Source organism: Condylostylus longicornis, unplaced genomic scaffold (genome assembly GCF_029603195.1).
Source record: "Condylostylus longicornis isolate FDR11 unplaced genomic scaffold, ASM2960319v2 ptg000116l, whole genome shotgun sequence".
In the NCBI taxonomy this organism is placed as follows: Eukaryota; Metazoa; Arthropoda; class Insecta; order Diptera; family Dolichopodidae; genus Condylostylus; species Condylostylus longicornis.
In genome coordinates this window covers 1,060,931-1,074,536 of record NW_026578084.1, presented here as the reverse complement: position 1 = coordinate 1,074,536, position 13,606 = coordinate 1,060,931, and the positions used below count along the sequence as shown (strand labels likewise).

Sequence of the window (13,606 nt, the reverse complement as noted above, 5' to 3'; positions counted from 1 at the left end):
AGTTACATATGCAAAAAATTTAATAATTTTTTAAAAATATTTTCTTTTACAGTATGTAAAATATATTAATTAATAAATTTTTATATTTTATTATATATGTATATACATATATTATGTACATAACTATATTATATAAATGATATTATGTATAATGGCTTTTATTTAACTTAATTGTATAACTTTAATTTTGTTAATTTTTATATATGGTTGATTAAAAAATATTGAATATAAACCCACTCGTTCCATTTCCCTCTCCTCCGTCAGTTCCATCTGAAATAAATAAAAAATTTTTTTTAGCTTGGCTTTATGACATTCATTTATTTTTTATCAACAAAATCTCAATAATTTTAATAGATTAAATTATTAGTTGTGATATTTTGTGATTTTACCCGTTGTAGTTTTTATGAAGTAAACTATGTCCATTTTGGATTCTATAATCTTTATTAAAATAGAAAGAATAAAAAAAAGAACACAGAAAATCTTTTCTTAATACCACGAAATATGCCTGCAGGCAAGATGTCACGTTGCGTTTTATCTGCTAGTGAGGTTCTATCTACGGAATGTTATATAACAGTCACTTAAAATTTTTAATTATTGTAGATAATATTTGTATAATAAATGTAGATTAACAATTGTAGATAAATTGTATTGATAAATTAATACAATATGAAAAATTCGAATTTTAGAGAAACTAGGCTTTCGTGAAATTTCATTAGATATATTGTGTAAAATAATTGTTATTTTTATATAAAGAAAATTAATACTAAATGCAAAACCGACACTAGCCGAACCGAGGTGAAAGAAGAATCATTTATATAGAGAAAACTAAGTTAATTGATATAGAATAAGAAGAATAATCACACATACATGTTGATACAAAAGGAATTATACTCATATTTTAAAAAAATAAAATTTAAATTCAAATACGAAAACTCCTCAACTTTAAAGGTTTTTTTTTTTATAGTTTTGATATTTCATTTAGTTTTCTTTTTCTTTTTATTAAATTTTGAGACCAAACATTTTTCGCATTTAATTTTAAATTAACAATATAAACCAAAAAAAAAAAAACAAATAAAAATCAACTGAATAAAATCCGTTTATATACGTAATAGACTCACCGTTAATTCGGTTGCATCAATTGCTGTTAAAACAGCATTACATACAACTACCGGAAAATCAAATGCAAGATATTATAACAATAGTAACGCAATATCGAAAAAAAACAATAATATAAAATTACATTATGATAATGATAATATTAATATAATACAACAAAAACAACAGCAAGAACAATCTACAACATTATCTAACTTTTTAATAAAATCATCGCAACAATCAACATTTTCTCATTTTTCATCATCGGATTCAACAAATAATTCTTATAAAAATCGTAATAAAATTAAAAATAATTTAAGTAGATTTTCACAAAATAATAACAGTAATAATAATTGTAATAATAATGATATTAATAACGATGGTAGTTGTCTTGGCAATAGTAACCATAATGGTGGTGATAATAGTAATGCAAAAAATGATGGTGGTTATGATTGTTATCCAAACGATAATGGAGATGATGTTCATGATTGTAGTAATAATATTTATGGTAATATATTAATATCAATAATAAATTATATTATAATTTAAAAATAATCAAATAAAAGATAAATATTATTAAATATATATATATATATATATATGTATATATATATATATATATGTATATGTATATATATATATATGTATATATAAAATTATGAAACAGTAGCAGCAACAGCAACAGCGAAAACAAATAATGCAACAAAGCCGAATAAAGCATATTATAACACATCACCTATAATAGGAATAACAACGACTGCAACTACAACTTCAACATCAACAACAACTTCAACAACAAATAACGAACATTCTTGTATATCATATGGTGCTAGTAGTTATCTTTCTTTACTTTCTCAACATCATAATAATAGTCATAGTAGTAGTCATGGGACAGGTTTATTTGATTCATCAATTAATTTCCCTTTGCTGTCCCAGTAAGTTTTGTGTATTCAAAATGATGAAAAGTCAAAAAATGAAAAATAAAATTTTTAAATATTTAATTATTACTCTTTTTATGAAAAAACCCAAAAATTAAATTTGAATTATTCTTTTCTATAATATTTTTTATATTAATTATATAAAATTTATAATGTGGATGAAAGTAATAACAATATCTGTCTGTTTGTCTCTCTCTCTCTATCTCTCTCTGTTTCTCTCTCTCTCTTTCTCTGTCTCTCTTTGTTTGTGTCTCTTTTTCTTCCATATGATGGAGTAAAAATAATATAATAAATTTTTTTTTTCAAATAAAATAAAATAAATTTAATTTGAATATCTCTCTAAAATTAGTATTACCAATTTAATGATATATCTTACTCTCTCTTTCTTTCAAAGTCTTTTTCTCTTTTTTTTCACAAATCTGCTGTGCAGTAAAGCTTGTACCCCTTCGAACTCTTAAATAATTATCTGTTTTGTTTTTTTCTTACTCTTTTGATCTTTCAAATCATCTTCTCACTATCTTTATATTTTTCTATGGCTTAAAAAATAATGTGTTATGTTATATATATGTATATATGTATGTATGCACAAATTAATATAATTTCAATTTCATTCTTTTTTTTTTGTTATTAAATTTTTTTTCAATTAATTTTTTAAATAATTGTGACAATTAAGAAAGGATATGAATAAAATTATTAAAAATGAAAACTTAAAAAATAAAACATGTTGTTTCATGTGTTTGTCAATTGAAAGAAAAAAAGCAGCAGCAACGCGTGAACAGTAATGCCTAACTAATCAAAAAATCGTATTAAATGTTTGTGTAGTAAATTAAAATTTAAATCAAAATATTATTAATTTTCTTTTATATAAAATTATTTTATTTAGCAAAAATATAAAACGATTGAAATTCTTGATGTGAAAATAAAATATATAATTTCGTCCCTACGTCTTCTTCTTTTGATTAAATCATTAATAAGAACAATCAACATTTATAGATTATTATAATACAACAACAGTGTCTCTGAATACAAAATAAAAAGAGAAAAAATATTTCAACCAATAATCATGCCTATGAACGCTAAAGAATTTGCTCCGCAAAAACTTAATAAAATTAAGACCATACAATAAAAGTGTTAGCACTAATATTATTACCAAAACGTTCAAAGCTGTTATCTTTATTTCTAGCAAATTATATCATACTTTTTTAAATTTATTATCTTCTATATTTTATTATAATTGCAAACTATGGAAAAAAAAAGATATTTATATTATAAAAAAATATCAATGTATGAAATTGAATACAATTTCTCTTTCTGGTTTTACACATCCTTTTATTATAAAAATAAATAATTTGTCAAATTTGACAATTTTTTATGCTTTTTATTGGTTTTATTTATGTTTAAGTAATAAAATATTGAATTTGTTTTAAATGTTTTTCTTTAATATTATATATGTTTTATATAATACCGTTATTATCTCTATAAATTAATGTTGCTGCTCTGTGATAAAATGATAACAATTTTAAGTTTTAATTGATGATCAAAACCGAATGCCGAATTATTTTCTTTTATTTTTGCAACATTTTTTTTTCTTGGGTTCATGATGTATAGTTGTTACAAGTTATTTTGTCTTCGTATTTTTTTTAATTTTAACATTACTACTCTTATCTGATTAACTTACACTAATCAACAAAAAGAAGAAGCCACACTAATAAAATGTTTGAAATCGAACTTTGCGAAATCAGGTATATTCCTTTTTATTCGAAGCTCCTGTCAATAATTGTGTTTTTGCTTTTATTCTTACTTTTAAATTACATATACAATTTTCAAAATTAGACAAAAATTATGCCAAAAAAACGTATACATGTGTTTATATTTTTATGTTTATAATTTATGAAATATTTTGTCTGCATTTATTTAATTCAGATTTTTACTACATTAAACTTAGAATGCCATACGACTTTTTTTTTTGTCGGTGAGTCTACATGGAAAAAAATCTGATGCAGTCCTATCAGATTTCCCAGGCCTGATATATACCAAAAGTTGATTAATCCGTAAAATAGCCAAAACAAATTCACATATTATATAATTTCATGAAAATTTGTTCATCTGTGTGAAGCACAGACAGATAGACAGACAGAACGACAGACCGGTAGATCGGCACATCTCTAAAAATAGTTTAAAATACAATATTTTATTCTATAAAAATACGATATTTTTATAAAAAAATTTTATACAAAATTGTATAAATATGTAATAATTGTTTAGCAAAATTGAACTTATTAAAAATTTGACAAAATTCGAATATAATTTTTGATGTACAAATCAATTGACAACTTCATGAAAACTACCATTACAAGTATACTGTATAATACATATTTGTTTAAAATTATACTGTAATTTTCTTATTAATATATCTAATAATTGATAATTGATAAATATTTTTTATTTCAATAAAAAAATCTCCATAATTCGTATGTATAGAAAATTTGTATAATAGAAAATAATTTACTATAAAATTTATTTGATATTTTGGAGTATTTTTTAAGAAAAAGTAACTTGAATGACATTATTTTTTTAATTTCAATTTTTTTACAAAGAGAGATACCGAGAAGAGAGAGAATCAAATAGTAGAGTAGCAGTTATATTGAAGGTAAAATAATTTCAGAGACAGTCATATTTATTAAACTATTGTCATATAAATATAAAAGCACCAAATTATCAATTAAAAATATTATTTTTACAAAGATGTTAACTTAGAAGTTATAATTGCCGATTTAATCTATTTATTAAGTATGCACACATTTTGATGTGCTGTTTAGAAAATTATGTATGAACTTTTTACCTAAAATATTTAAAAATGTAGATTTTCATTAAAGAAAAACAATCTTCATATTATTTATCATTTAATTTGCAATAGTTTTTTTAGAATAGTATATAATATGTTATTTAAGATATTAAGTATTTATAGGATCAGCATTATATATATAATGACATTACAATATTATACTGTCAAAAGCAAAGTACTGGTGGGCAAGTAGCCCCTTTCTTTTTCGGGTTATATTCAAAAAAACTTGGATAAGCAAAAATTTAGTCAAAATTCGTTGAAATCCCTGTAACTCGGAAACCCTTGAAGTTTCGCACCTAGTCCAGAACAAAAGTTTTACATATTTTCAACTTTCTAACCAATGGTATATGTTGTTGTATACGTTTCTGAATCACCCTATATACTGAAATATCAAAAAAAAAATCTAAAATCAAAGTTTAGATTTTAATATTGAACGATTATAAGAGTTTTTCTTAGAAATTGCAATCGCCTAAAGTGTTGAAAAGAAGACTTTGTCATTTATTACGCTATAAGTGATTTTCGTCATTTTGACAAACTAACACGCTTCACATAACTATTTTTTTAATTAATGAAATAATTATTTGCTCCGCTATTCTAGTTTTCAATATGCACTGTATTTTTTTTTAATTTGTATGTCAGTTAATAGATGAGTACGAGAGAATGTATTTCCACTATTGTGTGTTTATTTTGTTTGAATGCATTTTATATTTATATGTATATATACAACTTTAAATGAAGCAAGAAAACCTTAAATGAAAAACAAATAATGAATCCAAAGTTCCATTTTCCTTCGGAAAAGCATGATAATTTTATATATATTTAGTTTATGTAAATTATTATATACAAAAATAAATAAAAATCGCAAAATATCAGATTTTGTTATAAAATAAGAGTGTTGCCAAAACATTTCATTCTTTTATAAAATTAATTATAATTTTAAATTTTGATTTTTCGCTTTTTTTCCCTTATAATTAAAAAAATTATACATTTTTCTAAAAACACAGATTAATACCATTTTTGAAATATTAAATGCTTTTCATATATTAAATATATAGTAAAACTCTTTTTTAATTTTTTTTATGTTTTAATTGTATTAGTTTATTAATTCTTGTTTTGATTTATTTTTTATTCTTTTAAGTTTTGATATTGTTTTTAAAAACATAATTATTATAAATAAATGTTTTTAAATTAAAAAAAAATGTTGAATGTGATGTTATCGTGTTTGTTTATTGATGTTTTTAAAAAGATTATTTTGTGTTCATTTTTTATACATATACTTAAGATAAACTTGACATTGCAAAATGATAATAAATTGCAAAAGAAAATTCAGCTTTAAACAAAATTATTAAGTTAATTTGTATAATTTCTTTAATAACACATATATAAAATGTAGAAAACATTACGTTGGTAATTTAATGGACATTATTCTCTTTGTACAAATATCGATTGAAATTGAAATTATAATCAAAAATTTTATATTATTTTAAATATACATAATTTCAAATAATGTATAGATATATATCAAAATAGATGTACGTTTTATTTTATAAAACCTTCCGCTTCTATTTTCAAAAAAAAATAATTGGCTTTGACGGTAAAAATGCAATTTAAAAATAAATCATTTGACAAAAATAACAGCTATTGACCTTCGAATTTCTATTTCAAAAAAATTGACTATTGATATAGTCAAAATATGTCCATCGTATCGTATTGTGATCATATTGTATCGTGTAAAAGTTCTTCAAGAAAGTATATTTTGAGTAGCTAAGTGTTTTCGATTTTAAACTCATTGACACTCCTCTCCCCATCCATTTTTTCTCTTCATATACATTTACAAAAGTTTAACTTAGGTTACAAAAGATAAATTTCTTTGATAAGTTTTCGTGTTAGAAAATTTTGTTGATTGCTAAAACAAAAAAAAATTTATTTTGCATTTTTACGTTTCATATTTGTTGCTTTTTTCTGTTATTTACCTCTTTCTGTTTCGTTCTTAACATTTTTTTTAAATTAAACTTTTCGATGTTTTTCAATGTGGTTTTTAATTTATTGAATTTTATTTTATTTTATGTTTACAATTTAAATTGTTTAAAAAGAAAAAATGATTATTTTATTAAAAAGATCAAAAATCTCCAATTATGAACATCACAATTTTAATTCCGTTTCATTTCTTTTTATTTTTTTATGCAATTTCAAAATAAATAAACAAAAATCCCAAATGCGTTTTTATCGTTTCCAATAAAAAAAAAATCACCAAAAATAAAATAAATTAAAAAAAACTCACCAACAATTACTCACCACTATAACTCAATTAAAAAAATATCAATTGATCAAAAAAAACTCACACAAATCATAAAAAAACCGTAAACAATTCTAAACAAAAGTTTCACCGAACCATTTAGGACGGCAGCACAAAGCCCACAAACAAAATCACCAGGCGGTTCAAATTCCGGCATAGAACGGGACTCAACTGGAGGAAAAGAAAATTCAGCGGTAAATCTATAATTAATTTTTGATACCATATTTAATAAAATTCAGAAATCGTATTCATGCATTATGTAAAGAGTGACGAATTTAAAGAACTTTATTTGATTCGAAGGAAATTTGATGAAAATATTACCTATGTATGACGGTCCAAGTCAAATCAAGCAATATTGCATGAGAAAAATTAAATCTAGTCCACTACTTCCACCAATTTTTTTGATTAATAGAAATCAAAAAAAGTAAACAGGACAATATAAGATTTTCTCGCTATTATTGATGTGCAAATAGATTTTCTCGCTATTATTGATGTGCAAATAAATGACTACTTGTCAAATTTAATCGGCAAAACTTTATTTGATGTACAAACGGTACCTCTAAAGTATTAAAATTATTTTATATATTTTTTTTTTAAATTATTGACATTTTATGAATTTTTCATCAAATATTTCAAAATATATTGTAAATCGTAATATATTTTAAAAAATATTTTAATACCACTAAAATTTTCAGTTCATGTTGTTACTCCGTCAATCCCAATCCTTTCCCAGTTGAAAAAATAAGAAAAAAAACAAATTGAATTTTATTTTTATTGTATGATCTTATTCAAATATTTTTTTCTTTAGAATCGAAGTGTTTCAATGGTTGATATGTATATTGATAATTCAGAACCAAGTGAGAATGTTGGACAAATTCACTTTTCAGTAGAATATGATTTTCAAAATACTACATTAATATTAAAAGTTTTACAGGTAAGTTTGTTATTAGTATTTATGATTGTTAAAATAATAACAAATTGAAAAAAAATTTTTATTTAATCGACAAAATGATAACTGTCAACTTTTACTGAGAAAAAAGTTAAGAAAAGCTTTAATAACTTCAAAACTGTTGTGGACATTTTGCCAAATAGAATTTTTTCAATCGGATTTTCTTTAACCCTCTAACACTGCAACCAGGCACGAACAATTTTTTTCCTCTCCCCCCAACAATCCACTCTTTTTATAAAAAATTCCTGTATGATTTTACTGAAATTTTGAAGTTATGAAATTAAATATTTGAAATAACGCATTTTTTTTGTAGGGTAAAGAGCTACCAGCTAAAGATTTAAGTGGAACGTCTGATCCATATGTCAGAGTAACATTGTTACCTGATAAAAAACATCGTTTAGAAACAAAAATTAAAAGAAGAACGTTAAATCCACGATGGAATGAAACATTTTATTTTGAAGGATTTCCGATACAAAAATTACAGTCACGGGTAGTTTTTTCTTTCTTTTTATTTTACTCTTTCTGAATAAATTGCAGTTAAAATACATTAATTTTACAAGAATATATCTAAAATTTATATTTTTCTTCATTTTTTATACACTTTTTAAAAAAAATTTTTTTTTTAGGTGCTGCATTTGCATGTGTTTGATTATGATAGATTTTCTAGGGACGATTCCATCGGTGAAGTTTTTTTACCATTATGTCAGGTAATATTTTCTTTGTTACTTTTTATGTAAATAGTATCATTAGTGAGCCCAAAATATTCAGCATTATTTTGGTGTATTGTTATTAAAATATCATTTTACAAGGAAGACAATAAAACATTAGTTTTAAATATGGCAAATTGTATATAGAAAATTTATTTGATCAAATCTACTATAGTAATCGTATATTCATTTAATACTTTTTGTTCAAAATACAAACCGTAATAACCGTAATCATCTTCAATTCTAACAAGAACATTTCAATTATTGTTGGGTGTCATAACTACAATTATAACGCATGACTTAAATATTTTTTTAAAGGCGCTATTTGATTGAAGCGTTATTTACAGAACAGGTGGGGCATTTCTGCATAAGCCAAATATAGTTTTCTATACTAAATATGGTGCAACAAATATATTCGTGGAATTATTATAAATTTACAAGTTTGTAACACTCCAAAATAAGAATGTTAAATATTATATTCATATTCATTCTATATATATAAGTATTCTGGATCAGTAGTTAAATTTTTGATCATTCAATTATAAAAATTATTTTGGTTTATCGATTGATCATTCAATTGTCAAAATTTATTGCTACGATAACTATTCTTAAACTGAAAAACAAAATCACTAAAAATTCTAAGTATTATTATGGTAGTTGCCTTCTTCAAAAACAATTAATGACATCATTTTAAATTATTCATTATTCATTATATTTTCAAAATATTGTGCTTAAGTATATGTATATATAACATTAAATACTTGTTTTTATATATAGAATATTATTATATTGAATATACAAAAAAAAAACAAATTATTATTTAAATATTGTATTATATGTAGATGCTAACATTTATATATATATATATAGTTTATTAAACATAAATGTGTAAAATTATAATATAATTGTATGTATATATATATATATATATATATATATATGAATTTTAAATTAAAGGTTGATTTTGCTGGTAAGCAATCATTCTGGAAAGCATTAAAACCACCGGCTAAAGATAAATGTGGTGAATTGTTAGCATCTCTTTGTTATCATCCATCGAATTCAATATTGACGCTTACATTAATAAAAGCAAGAAATTTAAAAGCAAAAGATATTAATGGAAAGTCAGGTAATCACCTGAATTCTGAATTAATTTCATTGTTTTTGAATTTTTTTAGGGGAAAAAGATAAATAAAGAACTAAACAAAAAAAAATTTTTTCGCAGTTTTTTTTTGGATTAATTTATTTTTTTACTTTTAAATTAAGTTTTACTATATAATTGGTCAGTCAAAACAAAAAAAAAAGAAAATATCTTATCATCCGAAAACAAAATTAATAAAAAATAATAAGGCATACAAAAGTATAAAACAACAAAAATATTATCAAAAATAATCAACGATAGAAAACGATTTATTCGGATTATTTTTATTATTTCGAATTATCGGGGAAAACTCAATGTTTTCATGCAATACACCAGTTACGTTATTCCTCTCACAGATATTATACAGATATTAATATGGACAGATATTGGTAAGAGTACTTGTTCTTCATACTCGTACCTTCACCTTTATTTTATTCTGGTTTCAAGTGTATACCCGAAAATATTCCTCAAAAAATTGGATGTAAGTTTCTCAATAGTATAAAGGCCCTGCCTAAAATATCTGTGTCTTCTAGCAACCGAACTCTATCCCACCAAAATTTATGCAAAAGAAAACTCATTATATATTTTACATTCTATAAAAATACTTAATGTGCAAATAATGCCAATTTAGGACCGCTGGAACTTTTGTCTGACTATTGTATTGAATATATTTGAATGAAAATAGTTTTAAATTTGAAAAAATAATTAAAGTATAAAAGAAAGCATTGTATTTACTCATTTTTTACAAACACTAAATATAAAAATTATAATCAATACAATATCGGAAAAAAAATTTAAAGGATGATAAGATAAAGCAATGACATTCAAAATTAGAAAAAAATTGATTTTTTTTACTTTTATTTTTCTTTTTATTCTACTTTTATTTATTTGAAATAAATATTGAAATAAAAAAAAAAGCATTTAATTTAACTTTTTTTCTTTTTTTTTTTTAATTTACATGTACCAATCTCACATACACAAAAATATATATGTGTATAACCATATATGTAAATATTTATATATATATTCATATATTTGATATATATACACATACCCTTATATATATATATATATATATATATATATATATATATATATATATATATATATATATATGTATATAGATCCATATGTTAAAGTCTGGCTACAATTTGGTGATAAACGTGTTGAAAAAAGAAAGACTCCAATTTTTAAATGTACTCTTAATCCAGTATTTAATGAATCATTTAGTTTCAATGTACCATGGGAAAAAATACGTGAATGTTCTTTAGATATTATGGTAATGGATTTTGACAATATTGGTCGCAATGAGCTTATAGGAAGAATATTATTAGCTGGTAAGTAAAATTAAATTAATAACAAACTTGTTTCAAAAAAATTAAATTTAAATTTTTGAATTAAATTTACACCGATTTTGTCCATATGAAACGTTGTCTCCATTTAAAATTTGATATATCCTCTGTATAAATTTATGTATAAGAATTTAAATAAATTTTGTTGAACTATATAGAATTTCAAGTATCAAAAATTGAAATGAAGTAATATATATAAGATCTCGAATTCATGACTTTATAGATATTGGAAAATTTTTAAAATATGTATTAAATAATTTTTTTCAACTTTTTTTCTTATTTAGGTAAAAATGGATCAGGTGCTTCAGAAACAAAACATTGGCAAGATATGATTTCGAAACCTCGACAAACCATAGTACAATGGCATCGATTAAAACCTGAATAAATATGTACATAATATGTATAATGTATACATAATATGTATAATGTATATATATATATATATATATATATATTAATATGTATATATTAAGTTAATGTGTTATACATTCATATAAAAATATGCATAATATACATTTATCATAATAATATTTATTAAATATAAAAATTAAGTTAAAAAAAGAAAAAGAAATTCATGTATTAATTATATATAAAAATTAGAGTGTTCATATATAAGAAATCAAGTGCAATCAAATTTTTATCTATGCAAATATTTAAAGAAAAAAGTTATTTAGATTTCTATAAAATTTTTTTACTACCTTTTCCAATCTAACTCGAGTTACTTTTTACCATACATGCAAGTGCAAATAAAACTCCCTAATTTAAAAAATGTTATAATACGATATTAATATACAATTCAGCTTATGGTAAAATATGATTTCGGAACCTCATTATATTTTATGCATGTCCTTATATGTAATATTTTGATTACAAATTTTACATTGTATTAATTTCAAAGTTTCATTGAGCAATATGCGAAATTAATTTGCTGAATAAAATTAACAATGACCAAAAATTTATACTTAACTTATAAAATATTTTTTCCTCTTATCTTCTATTTCGCTTGCAAAAAAACAGAAATCTAAATAGCAATATGGAATATGGTGCACTTTATATATATACTATGTTATGTTACACTCTGAACATATATATGTACATTAATTATTATATAAAATATATAAAAAAAAAAACAAATATTTTATTATCTAAATCATATTTGTAAATACAATTTTTTGTTTTATTTCTTTTAATATATAAACATATATACATTCATCTAATATATGTATATATATATATATATATATATATATATATATATATATATATATATATATATATATATATATATATATATATACTTGATATATGAATATATATATATATATATATATATACTTGATATATGAATATATATATATATATATATATATATATATTCATACATATAAATACATATATATACATATATATGTATATATATATGTAAATATACATATATATGTATATATACATATACAAAGATATATATTTATATATATCTTTGATGTAAATGTGTTTCATTTCATATATGATATTTTAATAATATATTTTTAATAACATACATATACATTAAAAAAAGTTTACGTTTTTTCAATTAATTAACGCATTTATATTATTTTTCAGGCATATATACATACACTACATGCTTCAACATTCATTTATATATACAAAACACGTTCAGTTATATACGCGAATACATACATGTAATTCATTTTTCTATTTCTTATTTACTATATATTATTATTTTTTATAAGAGTCTTTTGAATTAATAAATAAATATTCTCATATTCTCACATCTTTAATAATTACTAGTTGAATCAACACATTTTTGTATAAATTTATAATGCTGATGGCATTAATACACAATTTAATTTATTTAAATTGACGAATTATGTATCAGTATTCGTATAACTAAAATTCCTAAAATACGGTTTTTTTTCCTGGACTATGACATATATATATATATGATGGCTGTATTGCATGACATCATAAAATGTAGATAGTCATGCCTTGTCAGTTTCATACATCAGTTCTCGGCTTTACTATATGTATAATAATAGGTAAATGACTTAAACTTGACATATAGTTTTCTTTATATGTTATTTGTAGTTATTATATACATATTTAAAATTATATTTTTATTGTGTTTACTATTGTATGGTATATAATTTATAGAATATTAAATATAATTCTAATATACATTGAACAAAATATTATATCCTATTACAATTTATAGTGACCTGACTAAGGAGCTTCAATCCGAGAACCAATTCAGTTGAATGAGTCCATTATATATGGTTATTTATA

The 13,606-nt window shown here is 22.0% G+C and overlaps 1 protein-coding gene across 5 annotated transcripts in view; it reads left to right on the top strand.

Moving 5' to 3' along the window:
- LOC129614702 (synaptotagmin-7) overlaps positions 1-12,361 on the top strand; it is a 63,945-nt gene extending 51,584 nt beyond the window's left edge. For 2 of the 5 annotated variants that reach the window (XM_055529540.1, XM_055529542.1), the window contains 7 exons: positions 7,278-7,368; positions 7,983-8,108; positions 8,437-8,613; positions 8,750-8,830; positions 9,788-9,956; positions 11,093-11,305; positions 11,605-12,361. In XM_055529540.1, the coding sequence (XP_055385515.1) occupies positions 7,278-7,368; positions 7,983-8,108; positions 8,437-8,613; positions 8,750-8,830; positions 9,788-9,956; positions 11,093-11,305; positions 11,605-11,705 (958 nt within the window). In that variant the 3' untranslated portion in view covers positions 11,706-12,361. Of the gene's footprint in view, positions 1-1,762; positions 2,031-7,259; positions 7,369-7,982; positions 8,109-8,436; positions 8,614-8,749; positions 8,831-9,787; positions 9,957-11,092; positions 11,306-11,604 lie in introns of those variants that run through there. The other 3 variants (XM_055529539.1, XM_055529541.1, XM_055529538.1) reach the window with 2 other exon arrangements.
- The last annotated feature ends 1,245 nt before the right edge of the window (positions 12,362-13,606 follow it).